This window comes from Gobius niger, assembly GCF_951799975.1.
Source record: "Gobius niger genome assembly, chromosome: 23".
Taxonomy (NCBI): Eukaryota; Metazoa; Chordata; class Actinopteri; order Gobiiformes; family Gobiidae; genus Gobius; species Gobius niger.
This window is the reverse complement of record NC_136874.1, coordinates 11936626-11960916: the sequence shown is the minus strand read 5'-3', so window position 1 is coordinate 11960916 and position 24291 is coordinate 11936626. Positions and strand designations below refer to the sequence as shown.

At 41.5% G+C, this 24291-nt stretch overlaps 1 protein-coding gene across 4 annotated transcripts in view; it reads right to left on the bottom strand.

The window, feature by feature from the left end:
- LOC306981807 (receptor tyrosine-protein kinase erbB-4-like) overlaps nt 1–24291 on the bottom strand; it is a 494462-nt gene that overhangs the window by 37771 nt on the left and 432400 nt on the right. For 2 of the 4 annotated variants that reach the window (XM_079581509.1, XM_079581507.1), the window contains exons 18-20: nt 21582–21704; nt 18880–18978; nt 11591–11776 (exon numbers count right to left, since the gene is read on the bottom strand). In XM_079581509.1, coding sequence (XP_079437635.1) covers nt 11591–11776; nt 18880–18978; nt 21582–21704 — 408 coding nt within the window. The remainder of the gene's footprint in view (nt 1–11590; nt 11777–18879; nt 18979–21581; nt 21705–24291) is intronic. The other 2 variants (XM_079581508.1, XM_079581510.1) reach the window with 1 other exon arrangement.

Sequence of the window (24291 nt, the reverse complement as noted above, 5' to 3'; positions counted from 1 at the left end):
GGAAGTTCAGCTTTTCCTCCTCTTTGTTTTCCAAAGACCATATATGGGCAATTCCAAAGATGCCGTCTGATCTATAGCATTTTTGATTGATCACTCTGAAGTAAGAACGGCCCGCTGAAGAAATAAAAAAATGATAGACAGATTTGTATTTTCAGTGAATTCGACAAACACGATTTCCAAAAGTCCTTCGGAAAACAAAGACAGAGACAAACAACAGACTCTAAATCAAATCAAACTCTTTTTGTTTTGCCCAATATCAAAAGCGACGACTTAAACATAAAATGTATCTTCCATTTGAAGATAATCAATTTATTATTTGAAACTATACGTATGAACTTTCCCCTCTCTACTTACCTGCCGCTTCTTGTCTTATCCCTTTAGTTATTTTTTTTAATAGGGAAAGTAAGGATACGATCTACAATTATGTATTGTTGATTACGGAGAAAAGAACAGCGACTGAGCAGTCCTTGTGTTCACACAAGTGTCAGCGTGGGAGCAGAGACGGCTCATTCTCACATAAATGCGAGCATATAGTTGCTCCATTAACAGCAATTATACTCTGGAGTGTACAGGGAGATGAAAGCGTCTGGAGGACACAGGTGAAGTAAGGATAAGGCCATGCTTTGTTCATGATCTACTGATAAAATACAGTAGCCAGGGCTGTTTATGGGTTTGACAGGGACAGAGCTTAGAAATAGGGCTGGGACAAAGTACAGTTTTGGGATATACCGCAGTACGTCTTTGTTGTGATTGTATCGGAAACTATGCATTGCAATACTTTTGATATTCAACTCAGCTATAGAAAAAAGATAGATTTGTTCATTTACTTCTGATTGAGCGTCCTCAAATACTATTTAATAATCTGTAGTTTCTTCCTGATACACATAATTATAACAGCAGACATGTCACTGCCAAGAAATGTATTCTTCCAAAAGAACAATCAAAAAAGCCTGAAAAGAACATTCTCTTATAGAGCGATGTGCGCATGGAATAAATTACCAGAAAAAAAAGCTTACGAAGGAAAAACAATTACATTCAAACTATAAAACTGAAGGACTGATAAGGGACTGACATTGGGTTCAAACAGCATAAACTATTCCAAGGTAAAAAAAAACAAAAAACATTGGCTTAAAGAAATATGCCAAACCTTTTTTTTTTTATTATTATATACTTTTGGGAAACTTTAGATGACTTTATGGAATTGTTCAGAGGTGCCAAGGCAAATGCAAGAGGAGAGAAGCAACTAAAAGACAAACTATGAAGGTGAGCTAATGTCATGCTAACGGCAGCTAAATGCTACCATTGGCTAAATCACCTTCTTCAACTGCGGTGTGATGTTCATTCCAAAGAAGGCACATCTTAACACTGTGTTTGAACACAATGCTATCTCTGGTCACGCTTCCAATTGAGATGCGACGGCATGAGGAAGCGCGAGGGGGAATTCAGATGTCCGAGCGATGAAGGGTATGTGTGAAAGAGGAGGAGATGGAGACAAACTAATGAGTCGTGCAGAGATTTGTTAGCTCAGCACCCGGAGGAGCCGCTGACACCCAGGGCTAATCGCGGATATTCCGACCGGATTTTGGTGTCACCGAGGGGGGGAACCACGGGGGAGTCCGACGCAGATAACGGTAAACTTTGAAAATGCGGTCGGCGCGCTCGGCAAACACGGGCGGGAGAGGGGTTCAGAGGTCGCGTTGGCGCCGCGGGTTTTCCCTGACGAAGCACAAACGGGGTGTTTGCACAGACGGATAAGAGTTTCGGAGTCAAGGGTTCAAATTGTGGGATCGGAATTCCAAACGAGATTTACTTATTTAGTGCTAAACCAGACGTAAGCAAGGGGGAGTGGGAGAATTTGAACCCCGAGCTCTTGTGTCAAGTACATGTGGTTCCCAAAGGCACATTTTGAGAAGAATCTTAAGTTTTAAGGCCAGAAGCTGCAGGTGAATAGGGAAAGACAGATACAAACTTTTTTCTGTAGATTATTGATATAGGAAATAGATACGATATTAAAAAAACGCGATGTTGGTGTTACTTCCTGGAAATCCCCGGCTCAAGAGCGACATAAAATAAGCACCATAAAGGGTACGCTTTTTAGTCTTATTTGTATACACCTGACATTAAAACTTGTTAAAGGAATAGGCCACCGTTTTTCCATACTGTGATATGTGTGTTCCCGTTTGTAGGTATAGGAATATACTGGGAGTAGCTAAATGCTAACAACATCTTTGGTCTTTTTGCGTGACTGAGGGCACACAGTTCTTCCATACTCAGATATGTTCTTACATGAGTTTAGACGAGTTGATACGTACCTGTCTGGTGTTTGTGCGTGCCCGTGGAAGAGCGTGGTCGCTTCCAACTTCACCCCCGTTTGGAGCCATAGGAATACATTGGGAGAGGCCACATGCTAACAACATCTTTGGTCGTTTTGCGTGACTGAGGGCTCGCACAAAGACCAGACAGTTACGTATCAACTCGTCTCAGCTCAGGTAAGAACATAACTCAGTATGGAAAAACGGTGGCCTGTTCCTTTAAAACTGAATATTATTGGTATGCAGTACAATGCGTCAGTCCTGGATTAATCTACTACTAGTACTAAAAATGATTTCAACTCCTTTCAACCTGCGTACACTCGACCTGTGAGCATGTATGTGGTATACTTAATGACAGACAACATGGCGGACACTGGGGCTGTTGTGTCGCCGGGCTGACACGTCGCCCACAGCTGCTGTCGTGGCCGACCTGGGTGCCGCTTTGGAGATTGGCAGAACTAATGATGCTGCTAAACACTGACCTTTTGGAAATTCCGCCCCGAGGCAATGCCTGCTACTTAACCGCGGCGCGCTAAAATATGAATGCTAGCATGTTCTGTGTGTGCAATAATGGGCTCCTCTGATGCAATATGCAGAGCGTGGTTTCCTGTTTGGGTTATTTCACACGGGAGCGCGGTGAGCATGCTAACACGCTAACGCCAACTAATTAATCCTATAGACGGCAAACTCGCTGCAGTGCGTGTGAAGTAGTTATTTAGGGGCCTCGGGCTCATTTCAAGCCAGGGCCAAATATGCAAACACGAACTAAGCCTTTTTTTAAAGAGTAAATTATAATTCAACTACTTTTTTATAATTTGCTATTAAAATAGACTGTACATTATGCATCTGTTTTTAAGCTTCCAGTTTTTGTTTAATCAGGCCAACTATTTGTTGAGCTTGTTTACAAACTCAGACACCCAGTTAGTGTTTTTGTAATAAATGTGTTAGCTAATGATGTATTTATGAAGTGCTAATTATTGATACTGTTTAACCAGTGGCTCACTGCAGCCGCTTTTAGGTTCAGGGCTTTCATCTACCACAGAGTCAACACACTCCAAAAAATGAATATCAGCTTACATGTCTCAAATTGAGCAAAAATATTTAAATTTAAGTTGTTTTGATGAGCTAAATCAGTCATTAGTAACTCATGTCCCTAGAGGCCATAAGCGCCACTGCCGGTGTCGTAGCATGTTGCAGTTTTTTACTCATTAATTGTCCGTGGGAGTAAATACTACACTCACAGAAAAGACAAAGGGACAGAGGGATATTGTACATCCAATTACACAATGGAGATCTTTTTTTTTCACTGAAACTTGGCTGTAAATACTGTTAAAGTGGTGCTAGCCCACAGTTAGCTTTGCCCATTAGCCTATTAGCTTCTTCTTTGTGATTCTATTATCCAGAGACACCAGAGAAAGATGAAACAATCCCATTAACACTTGTGTTACCCCCAGAGGGACTACGAAAAGGATTTATTAAGGTAAACAAGTTACTGCTTTAAGATTGAGTTGGGCGTTTCACCCAGATTATTTCACTTGTTCTGACAATACATTTTGTCTTTATTCCAGGTTAAATTATCTGCAAGTGGGGTAATGCAATTGTACTTGTCTCATTGGTAGTTCTTATTTCAAGCTAAATGACCTCAGAACCTGTGAGACATGTCCTCAAACTCGCAAAGTAAGCTTGGTCCGATCAGGATAAAAATCGAAATGAGTGAAAACCATTGAAAATAAGATTCATATTCTCAACTCAAGTCATTTAAACCCATGCTAGTTTTTGTAGTGCAATGTCTGTTTCTTAACATTACATTATGTCCTCCTTTATTTATCCATTAGAAAAACAAAGATTAACATTATGTGCTCCTAGGCAATAAACGATAAAATTGAAGACATTTTAATGCCACAGAAACTAAATCCAAAGCTTGTGTCCGTGCCTTCATTACTCCACACAGGACGCTGCCAGCCTGTTCAGAATTACCCTCTCCCTCGGCCTGCACTCTCGCTCCGACCCCATATTTAATTCAGTGATTGATTCGTTCATTAGAATACATCCCAATCCTAATTATTCCATTAATAATCCACCGACGGATTAAAAAAGAAGGAAAAAAAAAAACATCTGTAGAGGGTAACGGAGACCGGAAAGATTACTCATTGATTTGGGGGAAATGGGGGAAAGAGAGGAAAGGGTTGGATCTTGCAGATGAAATACAGCTTTGTGCTCAGAAATGTGGGCCAAGACTGTGTCCTGCATTCACCTCCAAACGCTGGTGACAAAATACAGCAAGCGGGGATGGAGGCCACTGAGGCGGAGAATGTGGGAGGGAGGTGAGTTTGTTCGACCAACTAGTTATTTGTGGGGGAAAAAAAATAATCAAAGTTGGCCTTGTTGTGTGGGTTCAAAGAGCGCAATAAAGGAAAGGAAATGACCATATTTGGATTACAGAGTCATCTCAGTCGCTTTTCGTGCTACATGTGGATACCAAACAGGTCAATATTTGTGATTGGATAAGCTTGGGAAATGAACATGTGCAGGAATCACAAAATACCGTGTGTAGACAAAGATCTTAAATAAACTCTAGATAGGACATGGCCATAGTAAATGAATGGCAATTCTGGCGGCCATCTTGTGACTGGCCCGTCTAACCCAGTGCAATGCAATCAAATGGGAAACACCACTTACTTCATTGATGCTGTTCTGATACTGATCTATTTCTAGTTATTTCATGACACTTTGATAATTGTGACTGATCTAGATAATAATGTTGTGGCAGTTTTTCAAATGTTTTCCAGTTACACAGGAGGCATAGACTTAAGCTACATTTGTTCATGGATTCTCCTCTGTCACTTCAAATCATTCAGCTCAAATATAACATTTGTTTCCCATTTAAAACTGTACTTTTAACACTACATGACTATGTTTTGAATATGGGACAGTGATAAATGAATGCTAACCATTGAACCCTGGGAATGAATGGAGAAAACAAAGCTAATACGGCTAAACAACGCGACTAAAAAAAACAGACATTTCAAATAAATGACCTGATCCTGACTGAGATACGAGACTTAAGTGATACAGCCAACCACAAACAATGAGTGGGTCTCACATTCTACCGTTGAATCAATGGTTTAGCATTGGTCGCGATAGGGGTTAGCCTAGCCGGCCAGTCTCAAGATGGCCGCCACGCTTACCACGTCAACGGGAGCCATGTCCGATGTAGAGCTTTATTAAACATCTTTGCTTAAAACCTCTTAACATCCGCCTGAACCGGACACATTTTCTCCAGTTCAGCTTTACCCAAATCTAAAAGCTTCTAGAAAAAGTGTAAAATTAGCAACAACTATTGAAAGGAAATCAATGAAAAAGTGACAAAAACAGAACAAAATGGTGACAAAAAAGCGTAGAAATTGCAACCACAGAAAAGCGGAAACATTGTGAGCATAAAGATCTGTCTCAAACAATGTAGTAATTATTATGTTCACTTTGCTAAACGTCCATCACGGGTCAAAGTTAGTTGAAAGAATAACTTGACTCCACATCCTGAACACTCTCAGGTCGGTGAGGAAGTGGGTCAGCTTCACACGTGAGTGGAGCACATTGTGGATTTTAATTGCATATTCTTGCCGTAATGTGAACAGGTAATTGCTGTGACCGGATTTAAGTGGATTTGGCCCGAGTCATTTTGGACAGATGTTGATGCGTTATAGGCATTTAACCCGTGAAGACGCTTTCAAGTCAATGTTTATGTTCTGCTGCTCTTCTCGTCCCTGTATATTCAAAGTTTACTCGGGTAAAACATGTGACCTGGTGTGTGGAAGTGTGCTTGTTTTTAGAAGTTTGAATAACTGCAGTTGAACAATAGGAACATGGACCAAACCATCCGAGACAGTTGTTGGCTGATGTCTCTGAATGGACTTCCAATCTGGACCATTGTCTCATGAATGGTCTTTTACTCATCAACTGCCATTGTTCAAAAGAAATATCGATTCATAGGATTCATTTTCAATTGGATTCAAATTGGAAAATCATGACATTGCTCAATAATTTTCACAAGTTCATCGGAAATAACAAAATGATGGTCTAAAACGGGTACGGAACCTGGGGGTACTTTAGCACTTGGAATATTAGTTTCAAAGAAAGTTAGTGTCAATTATGTATTTAGTGTATTTAGCTAAAATTTGAACATAAAACTCAACACTGAAGAATCTATGTTTAGTTCTATAAATCCATGCCTTAAGCGAAGTATGGAACCAAACAGTGTATAGTTTTGGCTGATATTGACCACATTATTTTTCTCAAAAGTTTCCCATTTCGTCCAAGTCTCTTTCCTCTGTTTGATGAAATGATTGCACTTAAAGTTTCTCTAAGTTCCCCCATTTTGCTGGACGGGCGTGGTTGCATTCCCACATTGCATCCCGTCGCCTCCGCTCTGCCGACTTAAACCTTCTCAAACCCATCACCAAATCAAAGCACCGAACCCTGGGGGACCGAGCCTTCGCCATCGCCGCCCCCACCCTCTGGAACTCACTCCCCATCCACATCAGAAACTCAGACTCACTGGCCACCTACAAAAAACTGCTCAAAACCCACCTGTTTCAGCTCAACCAACAATAGCTCTGCCATCTTTGTTTGTCTGTCTCACTTGTAAAGCGTCTTTGTGTTTCCTGAAAAGCGCTATATAAGACCTATGTATTATTATTATTATTATCACTAAATGCGCCATTGATATCGGGCCGATATTTGGGGATTTTGCAACATAAGCTACCATCCGTTCTTGTGCAGATAAAAGGCGATATCTTTGGGACCGGCATTGGGAAGAGCAAAGTCAGGGCTTTTGAAACGAGTCTTCCCAAAACTCCTCAGGCCTCAGGGGACGGAGAAACTACAAGTTAGCTACAAGTTTGTTAAATATAAGTTTCAGTAAACCTCAGTCTACATAGAGAAGCTCCATGTCATTTTGAGGCACAGAACCTAGAGAGTTAGTTTTGAATGTGCAAACTGTCGCAGCTAGCAACAGTGTGCGAACCACCTAAAGTAATCAAATAAAATCGGCCACGTAGTTATGTTTTTACAGGATTATAGACCAGACAAAAATATCAATATCAAGCTTCGGCCTTAGAAAAACCCATATCGTGTGACCTCTCATCACAGTGGTCTCTAGGAGGCTCAAAGATCAATTGTTCGGAAGATTTTCTCTGTTTTGTGGGTTTTTCTCTCCAGAAAACCTACAAAACGATTGATCCTGGAGCGTTGCAGAGATCACCATGATTGAAAGTAAAGGGGCCATGCTGACCACTCATACTGGGTCACTACAAGGTCAAACACGCAAAAATCTAAACTTTTTTTTCCACATAAAAAGTTGCATAATGCGCCTTTAAGAAGTGAAACATATGCAGATTTTTTTCTGTGGTATTAATATATTCCCCGTACTGTTCTATAATGTATGAACTACTTCAGGACAACTTCACACCAAAAATAACTCAAAATTAAAGGCCACAATTCAAACATGGAGGATGTGGAAATATCAAACACTGAACAAACATTTACTGACAGTTTAATTGTATACTGTCATTATCTGTCTTTTGCTTTCGACCTGGCTATTGTACATGTTTTTGGTAGTTGGGGAAACAAAGTGCTCACAGTCTGACCCAGGACCTTCAACCAAACCCCCCATAAGTGTCGACCGATGACAGAAGAAAGCGCGTCTGACAGGTAAAGGAAAATATCATCAGTGAAACGGAGTGCGCTGTGTGTAATGTGTGTGCGCGTGACAGTTTGGGGCCCATTGTCCCCGGGGCCGCGTCCAGATTAATGGCCCCCATTATCTCAATGCCCAAAACACTCAGTGATGAAGAGTCAGCGCCGCCGTCACGCCGCGGCCGATCAATCCACTGAGCCGCCCGGTCACCGGCCCGGCCGCAGCCCATATACAGGCGCTTCACGTGTGTTTGGGCTGTCGTCATGGCGATGGCGGACAGGGGGGAGGGCTGGGCTGAGAGCTGAGAGGTGGTGGGGATGTAAAAATAGTCATACATCTAAGCACTCATGCAGTAATTGTGTTTGCTTGGAAATGCATGATTACAATTCTCAGTCTTGTTACAGTCTAGGCTCAATTTATTATGTTTGTGTAAAATATTACAAAAATGGAGGACATGGGCTGTTTCTACTTCCCTGACTAACAGATACAGACGGCATCTCTGCTTTGAACCAGTTGGGGGAAAACAAAGAGGAGAAAAATCTAAACTTTCTCTCTATTATTCAAAAACTACTTTAACAAATGCTGATATAGTTTTCTTCTAAATAAAGATACAAAGACATGGAGGGGAGCAAAGTGGTTCAGCAGCCCATAAATACATAAATAACGGAGAACGCTAACATGATGCTTCATGTCAGCATCCTGCTACATGCTAACGCTAGCTAACATTAGCTACGACTGCCATTTTTTCCCTTCTACTGAACAATCTGCTTTGAATAAACATCCACATGAACCCCTTTTCTCCTATCTGTTAACATAGGACTGGAGAAGTCCAAATAAAATCAGTTACTACGAAAACAAAGCGTTTTTTAGGCCTTGCAGAAAAACGGTGCAGTGTCGACTTGTTGGCGCAAATGAATATTGGACATTTTACACAAATCAATCTACGAAACAAACTATTTCCCTCGCTCTCCGTTTAAATGAAAGGGGTTCCTGCTCGACCGGAAGTGTCAATACAATGGAAGTGCAGAGACAAGGCAAAAAGAGGTAAAAGTGGGCGGGGCTTAATCAGGTGAATGGGCTGCGTTCACGTGACGTCACAACACTCTTAAGAGTTTGTAATTGAGGCTGAGGGCAGCTTTGGCGGTCACTATGGTAACAGCCAAAATGCTGATTTCTAGTCTTATTTTATTGCTAATTTCTCTGTAATTCCTGGGCCAATTCACATGAAACAAAAACTGTCACAAAGTTTAAAGCCCTCTCTTCCAGCACATGAACTATGATCTAATAATTCCCTCATAAACACGTCCAAAAGTGGAGTGTGTGTGATGTTGGCCAGTAGAAAGGACTTTAAAATGAATACTTGTTTGTTAATCTGGTCAGGACAGTGCCATGGGCTGATTTGCATTCGTTGTCCCACACTCTCAAACACACTGTCATTCACCCTGGCCTATTGTACATGTTTTCCCTGTTTTGTATGAAATATGTCAATGAAAACCAGACAGTCATGTAGAGTTTCAGATTTATCTCCATATGCAGCGTCTCGCCTCAAAACGATTCCTTTTTTTACTTGAAGAATAAATGACAAGAGTGAACTCCTTCTACTTGTTATTCCAGAATCCCCCGGTCCACCCTCCTCTCCGCTTGCACCTCCCTTGACCTTCCCCCGTGCTCTTAACATCCCCCCCCCTCCTCTCCCTGTTATCCAATCCCACTCCTCGGTCCTCCAACTTAACAATAGGTTTTGCCGGAGCCGCGCGCCGGCAGAATTATTCTCCCCCCTTTTGAGGGAAAATTGCAAGGCTGTGGAAGGATGCTCTTTGCGCTCGGAGAGAGGGTCCCTGTGATTATGTGGAGAGCTGCAGACGAGAGGCGCACGCACTTATTTATCCACACGGCGGAGTGGTCGGACGGAGAACACGTGGATGTACAGCTTTGAGGAGGTTACAAAGCGCCTCAGGTTCAGATTCTGCTAAATATAAGGCGAATCTAGGAGACAAAGTTAAAAATTGAATAAACATAAAGCATAAAGTAAAGAAATGATCCTTCTTCCTTGATCAAATTCAGGCAGGAAACCGTAGTGTTGTCCCCCCCCCCCCCCCCTCGGCGCAGACTCATCACGGCAGTCGTGGAGTAATAACGGGGACGGCCGCTCTTCCGCTGGATAATGTGAACATGCTAAGCTCTATTGACTCGCCCGCATTGATTTTTACAATTCGCTCAATCAGTCAGTTTCTCTGCGGGGAAAGTAGGCTTTGGGTTAATTTAAGAAGAGCGAAATACTGCTCTGATAAAAGCAGTTTGTTGTTTTACTTTTTGACAGCCAAATTTACGGGAAAATAGCGCTGTTTTTTTTTAAGATGGAAGCATAATTTAGAGGCAAATTTCCCTAATAGGAAGATAAAGTACACCTTGACCTTAACTGTATCTACGCCCAGATTTTTTCCAGTCCTGATATGCTTGATTGAAGTGAGTGACTTCTAAGAGCACTGCACAATCCGTAATGTACTAACTACAATATCAAAAGCCATACGAAAGGTCAAAACAGACCTTTGGGATTGTCCATATATGGTCATGTTCGAAGCACCCAGAGGGGAAACAAAGAAAAACTGAACTTTCTCTCATTACTTTAACAAATGCTGAATTATGAATATATTTTCTACCAAATAAAGATACAGAGACGTGAAAGGGAGCAAAGTGTTTCAAAAACGGACAATGTTAACCAGGAGCCTTATGTTAGCTTCATGTTACATGTGCTAACGTTAGCAACCAGTGCCGTTTTTCGCTTCTATGGAACAATTTGCTGTGAGAAAACAGCAACATCCATATGGACCCCGTTTTGGCTTGATTTTACTGGTGTATGATGAATAAATGTATGCAAGAAAACAGGTAGGTCCCTTGTATGACACGTTGCTGCCTGTATCTATGCGTCAAAGAGGAACAGACCCTCATCAATTGGAAAACAGCACAGAGAGCCGCAAAACTCCAACCACAACAAACAATCGCAGCTAAAAACAAGCTTTCGGACTGCGAGGAAAGCCGAGCACAGGCATGACATCCCAGACGACCCACTCATACTCTACCATGTAAACACAGTGCCCTCCGTCATGGTTTTACCGTCTAATAAAAAAATCATGTGACCTGAGACGGGTTAAACTCCACACACATACATCGCAGTCACAAGGTTTGATATTTGTGTGTAATTGACCATGGGTGTTCATCATGGCATCTTTACTTTCCATCACGGTGGCCTCTACAATGCTCCAGGATCCACTTTTTTGCAGGCTTCCTGATGAGAGGGTCCGACAGCAGTGAAAATCTACCAGAAACACTCAAAACAATTGATCCTGGAGCATCATAGAGGCAGCTGTGATGGAAAATAAAAGCAGTTGGGTCACTGGAAGGTCAAATACGCACAAATAGTAAATTGACATAAAAGTTGCATAATGCAGCTTTAAGGTCTTGTTCAGGTCTTGCTCACTTTCTAGTCAAGCCAGGAACTCCTCTGTGACGTAGCAAGACACGTATGTCAGACAAGTGCACGTGAATCACCGTGAAGCCGTAACGAAGTCCCTCGGGTCCTTACCTTGGCGATCTGCACACACCAGTTGAGCAGCAGCTGCGAGCCGATGTTGTCCTTGTGCTCGTGCACGTAGTCCAGCAGGCAGCCGTGGGGCATGAGCTGAGTCACCAGCTGGATGGTGGGGCTCAGGCACACGCCGAGGAGACGCACCAGGTGAGGGTGGTCCACGCTGGCCATGATGAGAGCCTCCTGGGCAGAAGAGCACCACTCAGAAACACGCAGCAGACGTGAACTCTCTGCGACATGCAAGCAAATAAACACCCCCATCCACACGCTAACCCTGTTTACATGTGTTACCAATGGCGGTTTCATCCATTTAAAGCTCCAATGTGGAAAATTCAATGCTATATGATGCTGAACACCGATACTGATCTATGATGTGGAGGAATAATATCCAATAAAATTCATTACAAGGCATTGGTGGTTCTTCTGTGGTCTCATTTTGTCCAGTGTAAAAGTCCGGGCAGATGAAGGGTCACCGAGATCCTACATCTGTGTGTTTGTGTTCAAGAGCGGCGCAGAGCGTGACCATGCATTACCACGAGAGTGCGGGGAGAAAAAAACACTCTCCTCGCTTACACACACTTCAGCACCAAGGACAGCTCCCTCAAACAGGTCTGTGTCTGGACAGCGAGTGCCAGCGTGGGAAATGAACAGGCGCAAGTGTCATCGTCGTTGATGTTGGTTCTTTTTCTCCCCACACAAATGTATATAAAACAAATAGACAGATACACTCATTTCCGACGGTGGTTAAAGTGATAGATTTCAAGAAAAAAGCAACAATGTATTATGATAAATAAATGTTTAGAATATGAACTTTCCAGCTTCATAAACATAAATATGATGTCCAAATTCGCCACTTGTACGGCAACACGACGGGGACTTTCTTTCTTCGAGCACTGGCCGCACGTCAGCACAGCGCCACCTGCTGTTCGGGAGTGTGCGTCATGAGGCCTTTAAAGAGCATATGACACAATAGACACATTTTTGGCTAAAACATAGTTAATATAAGTATATTTAAGATTTTGTGAAAGATTTGACCCAGCTTTCTTTAGTTTGGCCATTGTGATGTTTATGGTTTCACTTCTTTACTGGACACAAACAGGAAGTGACATAGATGAAGGCAAACTATTTTAAACTGTTGCCGTGCCAACCATGTTAAGTCATGGTGCGTTCATGTGGACTGGGAGATGTGACGTCATTGTCCCCAGTTGGTTTGTGTTCATGTGGTTTTTATGAGGGAAAGTCAAATAAAAACGGTCTTTTATCATTGATTAGCGCTTAGCATTGCTTATCATTTAAATGTGTTAGCGTCTCAAAAGCTAAACGTCAAGTTTCTTAGCTTAATCTTAATTAAAATTGCTGTTTCACTGAAATATAGTGATAATAATGCGACTGATGAACTTGCAACTGATGTTATCCTTCTCAATAAGTCATATTTTCAAAAGCATTAAAACCTGTCATATGCTCTTTAAATGGGACAAAACACACAACTTTTACTTTTTGTAAATATAGTGTAGAAAAGTCTTTCATCTTTCAAATTTAGTAAAAGCAACAAAAATCCGACTCAAGTAAAGAAAAAATACAACTTAAGTACGGTGAATTTACTTAGTTACTGAGCACCTGTCAGTTTAACATATTCATTTCATTTTGTCTATGATGTTAGGGCTGTGCAATTAATTGAAATTCGATTACAATTTCGATTATACCACTAAACGATTACAAAATTAGCATAATCAAAAAAAAGCGATTTTTTTCACTTAAAAACACTTAAAAACAAACAGCGCTGCTCAGTTTGTTTGCGCAGGTGTGAGGGCTGGCCAGCAGGGGGCAGGTGTGAAACAGAGAGCTCTCCTTAATCGAGGCAAACTTGAAATCATTTGTACTGTTCAGAAAACAGAAAATATTCAGCATAGTTTTTTTTTATATTTATAAATATATAAATAAATAAAATAAACACCTTTTTTTATAGGGCCCAAATAATAGTTTGAATAATCGTGATTTCAACTATGACAAAAATAATCGTGATTATTATTTTTCCAATAATCGAGCAGCCCTATATGATGTAATAAAATCCAGGAAGTACAGATCTGTGCGCTTCAGCAGTGGAAGAAGAAACAACCGAAGTGAACAGTATAACACAAACCTGCATGAGCGAATAGAACTTGCATATGTTTTCGACAGAGAAACAATGTTGTAACTTGGTTAAAAGCATATTTTTCCATCCCATCTCCCTGTTTGTTTCTCTGTATGTGAGAAAAGTCCGCCTCCTCAGTCCGGCCGCACCGACACTCACGGAGCCGTGTCTACCCAGGCTCGCTCCGGGGCATCTGCGAGATAGATGAGGTGCCTTTTTAAATTTAGATGCTAAAGAATGAGCTCAGAGCGGGGGGCCGCGGCAGCTGTGGGCGGGAGTAGATTAATTCTGAACAGGAGGAGTCCAGGGGCCACGCGGAGAGCCAGGCACCATCAGCGCGCTCATTTAAAACACAGCCGTCTGAGCCAAAAGAGTGCCACGCTGCAGCTCGGCGGCTCTGACACACCTGCGACGCGCCGGACTCAGGCTGATCGGAGGAGAGCGGGGAAAAATGTCCGGTCAGATACGTCAACGGGGCTGCGCTCAGACTGCGGGGCTACAGTGACCCAAATCGGATTTCTTTGACCCCCGTACGTGACCTGTTTCTGACCCTTTGGCTTTATACTTAGCGCTCCACTCTGTCCAGACACGGCTAATACAGTCATTACCGCGGTGTTATCTGACGTGCCGGCTGCTGTGGAGCCATTACCCGGAGCAGACAAACCGCTGGTTCAGATGTAGGTCGGCGTGTTGCGGTAACCTTGGGCAAAATGGGACAGTTTATAATTAGCCAGACCAAAAATAACTCTGCAAAGATATGTTTTGTTTCTCAAATAAACTCCATGAAGTTGCACGTTCTGACCAGATTGCAGTATATCACATTTTTATAGCAAAAATAAACAGAAGAATCTAAAACAGCTCCTGCTACTGCTACTGGTACTGGTACTACTGTACTGTAACGCACAGTGATGGACTGTTACGTGCGACCTGGCAGCTCGCTGTGGAGACGGACAAAAGGTGGACAATATTTTGGGAGAAAAACTGTGAGAACTACCTGCTCTAATGCTGAGAACAAGTAAAAAGCTCATTCATTATAAATGTATTAACTTTTCTGGAATAATTCTCTTCCTCCTGAGAGAGGAGATTTGAAGCAGCTGGACCTCTTATTTCTCAGCACTTTCCCTTCAAGGCCAAGCCACGGAGCTTAACCAGATAAGCTCCTTCGCTCATATTTTGCATAACACTGACTTTCAGGATTGTAAACAACAGCACACACATACCCCCCCCCCCCAACAACGCCCCCGTCGTTCTGCGTCTTGGCCCCGGTCAATGGCCAGCTGACCTTCTATAGAAACTTCCTTGATGTTTCTATATATGTGCTTTGCCTTAAAGGGATATTTCAGGATTTTTGACATAGGGCCTCACTTCCTAGTTATCCAGAGTTTTTGTAATTCATGCAGTTCTTATATTTGAAGAGTTTAGTGGCGCTAGGCTAGTGCTAGGCTAGCACATTTCTATGGTATCAGCTAGCCTGCATTAAAAACAGTCTGACCCGCTCCACAGAGCACCTGAGACAAATCACTTATAACACCAGACTAACCATATAAATGTCTGTGTTGATAGAATAATTTTTGGAATATAACTGACCTTGCATCACATGAACGATCGCATTTTGAGGGACTATTTTCTAGCAGATCACTCCGCCGCTGTGTAGCTTATACAAACTTACACAAGGTGATGCTGCTCAAATATAAGTTATTTTAAATACAAACTGGGATGCCTTGTGTTCGAAATGCGTGGCATTAATAAACATGCCTTGCCTTAATACTTTCATGATTACCAACACTTTTGTTGTGGAGAAACAGCAGGTGAACAGGAGATAATGTATTGAGAGATCACAATTTTGAAGCTCCCTGTACATGGGCTTATTGTGGTTTGGATTCCGGACACCTTGTTTAAAAAAATAAATAATCTGTAAACAATACTAATTACTTAATTTTGACTTCAATAAATAAAAATAATTACATACTAGATTCTTCTGAAAGTACAAAAGTCTAGGTTACAGCAACATTAATATTGTTTTACCAGCACTATGAAGGGCTGAACTCTTTGGACAAACATATCAATGCACCGTTCCTTCCTCCTGTCCCAAAGTGCTCTAAATTACAACATTATTAACTCTCTTCACGCTGCATTTCAAACAATCCGGCGCGTGCCTGCTAAAGCCGTGTTTACCAGAGGCGGCGCACTGCCCTCCCTTGCCACCAGGGGGTCGGCGCGCGGCAGATAAAGCGTTTTTGTGTTTGGTTAGGAGATGGCGAAGTCCGCACTCCGGTGGGCCGCCTTCCCAGTGGCTGAGCGTGAGCCTGCCTTTAGATTGCTGTTTAACAGGGACGGCAGACGGCGCATATTGGCTCGGGCTGGACACGGACACCCGCCGGGACGAAGGGGAGGAGGGGGGGAGGAGAGAGATGAGGAGGGGGGGGGGGGTGAGAGGAGAGGGAACGCTTCTCTGTCTCTTTCGATAAAATACAGTTTTCAGCTCTATTTGGGAGAGCTTGGAAGTAAACGCAGCAGACCTGATTATTCAATTATCTCATGTGTCCAGTCATGTGACCAGTGACGACTTCAACAATATTACAGTTATATAAATGTGTTCCTTAGTTTTTGTCTTAGTCTTTTGACAAAAAAACCCTGTAAATTACTTTTTATGAAGATTTATTCACCCACAATCTTATGTAAGAATTAATTTTGCAACTTTATTGATATTGATATATGACATATTTAGTCAATTTGCACCGCTTCATGGAGCTTCTCCCTCCTGTTGTTTTAGCAGTGAATATATAGGATGTGAGGCTCTTTCAAACAGTTTTTAGATGATGAAAACATTGTGAAGATTATAGTAGGACTGGGTGATTTGGCCTAAAATCTCTATCACAATATCACGATAACGATATATTTGACGATATAATTGACAACGGACAAAATACTTCAAAATTCCAGCCTTACGCCTGTTTGGAAGATCAATGCAAAGATATATATGATCTACTCAAGTATTTTACATACTTCATTTCATTTGACTTTTTAAGCATATCGCGATATATACGATACGATATGGCCCAACCCTAGATTATAGTCATGGTTTTAGTCAGCTTAACAGTAATCATAGGTTTAGTCTTATTTACTACTTTAGTCTTAGTTTTACCGACTAAAATTATGACAAAAAATGAACAGTCGTACAAATAGATGTTGTTCAATGAATAACAGCTAAACGATACATTTTGGAGCTCAATATTTACTGTCTGTACATTTATTTATCTTTCATTTTCTCTTTTTTTTTTCTCTCGTCACGGTGTAAAGCAATCTCGTGATTCCTTCTCTTTTGTTTTTTTAAGGCTGCAATTTAGATACAGACCTACTTACTGTACAATGCTGAGAGGCCTTAAGGGAATATGTAGGGAATAGTACTCTTACTGTGTGTGCTTAATATATTGATTGGCACTTAAAAAAGAACGATAACTTTGACAAGTTTTCAAGTTCAGTCTCTTGGGAGCTCCGCCTCTGTGTTTAAACCTGCAGATACAGCGGCCTCTTTACTTTCTCTCAGCACCTTGTTACTTTCTATGTCACATTGTCCAAAAGTCTCCGCTGTTGGAAGCTACGAGTCCGGGTCGATCCATCCTCTATAACGTACAGCGTAGTATGACGGGATTATTAGACTCACTCTCCTGTGTCAGTCCCTGGCACAGACTGCTCCTGAAATCAACTTTTAAGCCTGAAATTTTTTTTCATAGTTCATTATTACAATCTGAAATTTAATCAGAATACACCTTCTGTCAAAGGAGTCATATTTCTTCCTCTTGTTCTAATTATGTCGGTAAAATCTTATCAATTCCCATCGTTATTAGTTTGTTTCTCCATACAAAGGAAACCGAACCAAACATTATTTATTAAGTCAAATTCTGTCAAAATCCCGTCTCATCGGCAATTAACCGAAATTCGATTACGATTTCGATTATTACACTTAACAATTACAAAATTAGCATAATCGAAAAAAACGATTTTCTTTTTTTATTTTCAAATTTTTTATTTATTTATTTTCTTTTGCAAAGCAGACATGCATTATTTCATGGCGCTGGGATTATTTTCCCTTCGCATATCACCATGACTCATGCTTTTGCCTGACATAAAAACAAACAGCGCTGTGTGATGATGTCATCAGGCCGCGCTGCTCAGTTTACTTGCGCAGGTGTGAGGGCTGGCCAGCAGGGGGCAGGTGTGAAACAGAGACCTCTCCTTAATCGAGGCAAACTTGAAATCATTTGTACTTTTTTGACTGTCCAGAAAACAGAAAATATTCAGCATCGTTTTTTTTATTAATAAATATTTCAATAAAATAAAGACTTTTTTTTAAAGGCAACAAATAATCGTTTGAATAATCGTGATTTCAATTATGACAAAAATAATCGTGATTATTATTTTTTCAATAATCGAGCAGCCCTATCATTAGAGTCAATAATATCGTTTATCGCGATATTTTCCTGCCTCGATATATCGAACTTCAAAATTTGCTCTCATGACAGACCTAGTTACAACTTCCCCTCGTCACTACCAGTAATCCTGTTCACTTTGGTTGTTTCTTCTTTTACCGAAGCGCTCCGATCTGTACTTCCTGAAACAGAAAGCTGTCCTTCCACATTTTGAAAGCCTATAATCCATCACCGACCTTGTTCTAATTAGATTTAAACCTTAATTCCCGATGCCGAGGCTTGTGCCCGAAAGACTGTTTTTCAGCCTTGGTTATAATGTGCTTGCGTCCACTTTAAGTTACACAACAACACATTCTATTGCCTTAACCCAATGCCAAATCCATACAAACCAGACACAAAGCAATACCCTCGTAACACAATACCAACCATTCTGCCGAGCGTTTTCAACAAATATAGAAAGATATCGACGCCCTCTTTGCAAACTTTACTGCCGTCACCGCTGCATCGCAATAAAGCGCCAGCTCATAAACAAGTGAGTTTTTAATAGAGCCTGGTTCGATACGCGGCTGTCTCTCCCCCTTTTATTACTGTCAGCGTCCCACGTTCTGCTCTCCCAAGAACTTAGCGCGCAATTCCACGGCACAAGTGGCGAGCGGCGCCTCCACCCGCATTTAACAAGGAGAGATGAAATGAAAAATCGAGTGAAGAGCGACAGAAACACTCACGTCCATGAACTCCACGTTGGCTTTGGGGCCGGTGGCTTCGCTCAGGATTTTGATGGCGACGGGGATCTTGACCGTCTCGCCCTCCGGGACCCAGATGCCCTGCACAAAAAAGACAAGTGTTCGATTGTTAAGGATGGGAGTGCGTTTGGGAGTGCGTGAATGAGTGAGTGAGGAACAACGTTAGTGAGTAGGAAGTCAGCACGAAATAAGGTCTGTGCAATGAATGTTTTTGGGTAACTCCCTTCCATCCTCTTCTTGTTATCACCCTACTTACGGGTCCAATGGAACTGGGGTACCTGAGTTTCTAGTTCTCATTTCGAGCTCTCACAATCTGTCCTACATATCCGAATTGTTCAAGCAAATTAATTGTATGCACGCCTATGTTTCACGCCTATGTCAAATAAATGTACTCTTCAACAACAACAAAAAGTCAGGTACCCCAGCTTTAAGCCGTATAGCCAGGCGGCATCTCGTCATAGAAGGGGGCGTGGCTTCAAAGGGGGGGAAAGAGAATGTTTAGGGAAACACAATTTTTCACTCACCCTTTTTCATTTCATCGATAAAGTCAATTCTAAATCGGGCCCATATGGATATTTTTTCAGAGCAGATTGTTCAGTAGAAGGGAGAAACAGCAGTCTTAGCTAGTGCTAGCTAGAGTTAGCCCGCCGAAACAATTCTGTTGGCCCGCCAGAGAGTGACCTACTTTTGCGCTGCATGGTTCCATTCATTCTCAATAGTAAATATGGATGCAGTACACTTTTTGACCACGAGGGTCAAATTGGGGGCGCTGTTTCACTCCTTTCGCAAAGTTAAGGAAATACTGTTGTGGTGTCTTGGTATATATCAATTACAGAGCGTTGTAGCATCAACTTTTACAGTTTTCCAACTTTTATTGCAAAGGTTGTTGACATAAACAGTATATGTTAAAAAAGTGACTTATAAAAGAATTGATGCTGAACTGACACTTTCAAAATAATCTAATGTGGCATTTTCTTTGAGTTAACAAATGAGGTAAAGTTACTGCACTAAATTGCTACAATTGTTGATTTTGTTTTACTAAAATTAGGCTTTTGCCATAGTTACCATTTGTTTTAATATAGCATGTTATTTGCATAGATAGAATTAAATGCAAAGGTAGGCTTTCGAAAAAAAGGAACTTTATAAGTGACATGCTATCGTGCTTGACATCGCCGTGTTTGGCCCGCGACTCACAGGCACTTTTTCATTTTGGCCCTCGGAGACAAAAACTTTGGGCACCCCTGGCCTATACTATTATATAGAGGAAAAATTATTTTGTCTTTCAGGACATTTTTGGTCTTGTAAAGAGAGATCATGGACCCAGTGACTGATATTAATGATATTTTTTCTAATCCATACATTTTCTTTTTGGCTACGACTTGTGAAAGTGTAGTGTAGTTAATAGGAAAAACTGGCTCCTGCTGGGTCCTGTGACATGATCACATTCTAGAACCTGGAACCCAGCAATCGGTTGCGTTCACATCATTCTAGAATGTTATGTGATCGTTTGAGTTGGAACATGGGCCGACACAATTTTGGAAAGAAATGTTTTCCCGGGTCATTATTTGGGTGTGAGTGGATTCACAAACATGAAAGTCTTTTAATCTGATCAACATTGTGCACACTATTTGGAATATTGTCTCCCCTTTTGGACCCGTTCAGAGACAGTCATGTGACTTTAGTTCAGGAGGTTTAGTTTAAGTTCCTGTTTTTGCTTTGTTTGTTGATGAAAGTAAATACATTCATCAATAAAGAAAGATTTTGTTTGGCATTGCCAGAAAATGGTAATACATTGACAGCAGTGGAAATGGGATTCTGAAAGCAGCGGAGGATGTGTTTATTCAGGGCTGTACTTTTGGACTTGGGTGTGAATAATTTGTCCGAGGGCAGCAGGACAAACCTGTTTTTAAGAACTTCTCTGCCCTTGGATCAGCCTTGGTTTCTGTTTGAGCTGTACACACAGCTTTGTCGTATGTCTCGGTTGTTAGACAGCTTTTTTTAATGACTGTTGGTGTAGCTTTAACCTTGTTTGGAATATTGGTACAAATCATAAAAAGGGAGCGGATCAGAGCTAAGTGAAACTACTTTGGGGTTTGTGAAATTGTGAATGCTGAGGTTTAAAAATACACAAAGTTCTGGCCAGTTCTGTGCTCAAAGTATTATACAGTGTTTTTTGTCCCAGTCGTGTGGCCGTACGGGAGGTGGAATTAGCCGTGTTCATGTTTTTGTGAAGCTCCAAAGTTATTATTCACAACGCTGAATTAATTCATCTGATTTGATCGAGCAACTTTTATCGATCAAACGCTTTTTATATGTATTGTTTTTTTTCTTTTATTTCAAGAGTATTTGCATGGTGGATGACCTCACACAAAAGGAATTATGTTTTAAACACAAAAGGTAAAATAGATTTGCTTTGATACTGATGCTTCGGACTTTTGACATTGTCTCAATGGGCTTCGCGATGTTCTGACTTCAAAGCCTGTGACAAGAATACAGGGCGGCCATTTTGAAGAACTTCAAATACATCCTTCAATATCCTTATGTCTTCAATGAGAATCACACAATGGAAATAGCGTTGAAAATTGATCTAAAAAGAATAATCCTGCCTGATTTCATGATTCCAGTTCGGATTTGAAATAGAACCAGAGCATCGTGAATCTTAGGTCTATATTTTCTCTCCATACCTTGTAGACTGTTCCAAATGCCCCGGAGCCCAGTATCTTGACCCTCTTCAGCTCGGTTTCCTTTAGAATCCTCAGCTGAGCTTGATTGGGCGCCGTTCCACTCGGGGTCAGAGGCTCCACCAACTGTAAAGATACACACGAACATTCTTAGCAACACGACCATCTTCCAACTCTCCAACTCGACCTTTCAGTCTCTGCTTTTAGAAAAAACGGACAACTTCTACAGACGCGTGCCGCGAGATGGTTCGACTCTGGTTCACCCCGCCTCCCCGGGACGAGAGAACGGGTTGGCCTCTAAAGACGAGTGTTCCGAGCGATTTCATGTGCCATCACGCTCCGCAAAGGCACACAGCTGTTCATACATAAAAGCCGGGCCAAAGTGGGCTTAAAGGAGTGGGCGCCAGTGACCGCGGTGTGTGGTCGACTGGTGGACGTGGACGCTGGCGGGAGAGATATTAGAGACAATCGGGAATTTGAAGATAAAAACTGGACGTGAGAGCTGTAAAGTATGGATGGATAATTGTAATTTGTAGAGTTGAGTCTGACTTGAAAGACTCTGGGGCGCTCCAGGATTCATTGTTTTTCAGGGTTTCTGAAATGACCATATTTGGTTCATTGCCCTTTAAGGGGTAAAAATATACAGAGGTTTATATATAAAATATACAAAAAGTACTTTCAGGTCTCGTGCTGGTATTCAGGTGACAGTATGTGTTTGTGATGTTGATGTTTGAATGATCACACCTGTCATAGACAAGAGTTTTTGTAATGTGATTGTGCTTTGCGTGCAGTGGGCGGGGTCAGTCACCTCCAATATTGTTTGGCTAAATATTTTACTAAAATAACCTTTGGCAACATAAACACATAGTCCTAGAAAGAAAGAAAATACTCTAAGTAACTTTAGGTTACTTAGAGGCAGGCACCATATGATCAAATGTGGTGCCTGCCTTTTTCATGCTGTAATTTCACTCATTTCACTACGTCCTCCAAAACCAACACAAACATCATCACTTAACACAATTATCCAACTACAAAATGTGTGAGTTTCATCAACTCACCATGGTTATTTTCAAGTTATGTAAAGAAATGTAGCATGAATGTAGCCAGACCTGGGTTTTTTCAGTCTTCAGAGAAAACAGGAAGTTGAGAGTGGGGCAGGTCTCTGCTGATTGGTCAAATGTCACAGAGGCGGGACCTGTGATGTAGGGTGATCTCTTCTGATTGGCTGAGTGAGGACTACATGCTCCTTTACCTTATACTGATGTGCAGCAGAGAGGAAATATGTAAAGTGTGACCGCATATAGTCACTTGTCCTATAAAGGGTTAAGAGGTTAAAGGACCTATTTAGCATGTTTTGGGTTGATGAGGGAACCCGCCTGCGAACTCCACTTTGTTTCAGATTGTGGAAAAGACCATGTAAAACTATAAGAACAAGAGCAACACTCAAAAGTCACGCATCGCTCTGGGCCGCTCATAATCATAATGCAATTTGAACCCACGCGTTTTCCCGAGGTTTTCCAATTCAGAAAGAGTGTGATGAATTATGTCTGTCGTCTGGCTACATTAACAAGAAAACAATTAGGCAAATGAATAGATGTCAACACATGAATAATGAATAAGTCATTTAGAATGGCAGGGACATTGTTGCATATGAGCGTTTTGCGGAGGGCGCAGTCGGTGACGATATAGAGCGGCGCGTGGGATCCCCCGCAATAACATTTACATTTTTTAATATCCACCTGCATCTGTGGCTGCGCTCGGAATCAAAGCTGCAGAGTCAACTTTGAAAAAGATATAAACAGAATATACGGCGAACTTTGGGAGCAGTCTGAGTAAGATGGACGGTTTTTGTGCAGACGCGGTGCCATTACGGAGAGCTCGACGTGTGGAAAGTATTTCTTTACTTTAAGAACCGATGGATTTGTAGTTTGTGTCATTAAAGCACGTTTGAGTAATCCTATGTTTTGGTTAATTCAAGAGTGGATTAAAGCTATTTTTCCAGAACAAAATGTGTTGGAACTTGTACCTATGCAGTACATACACAATGGAATAATGTGGTCCTCCTGGTGGAGAGCTGACATTGCTGCAATACCACCCCCTAGTGGCCAAAGGGTGAGTTAAAAAAAGAATAAAAAGGATTCCAATGGACACTTTGCACCACCCTAACACCACTTAAAGCAGAACTAAGTAACTCATGCCCCTAGTGGCCATAAGTGCCACTGTAGTTGTTGTAGCATATTACAGTTTTTTACTTATTAATTGTCCGTGAGAGTAAATACTACGCTGACAGAAAAGACAAAGGGACAGAGGGATATTGTTCATCCAATTACACAATGGAGATAAGTTTTTTCACTCAAACTTGGCTGTAAATACTGTTTAAGTGGTGCTAGCCCGCAGTTAGCTTTGCCCGTTAGCCTGTTAGCTTCTTCTTCGTGATTCTGTTAGTGTGTATTGGGGCCTCCGACCCGGTGCAGGAAAAGTTGCAATTGTGGATTTCTGGCCAGAGACACCAGGGGGAGATGAAAGACCCTCCAATCATCCCATTAATCTCCAATTCTTATTCCAAAACCATACATTTAAACTGGGCTCTATCCATTATTTAGATTTCGTCACCGTTTTTACACATAACATGCTTTGTTTTTATTTGAAAGCATTAATTAAATGAAAACTTGCTGTACGTTTTTCACATTTACGTCATACTAAAAGTTTGAAT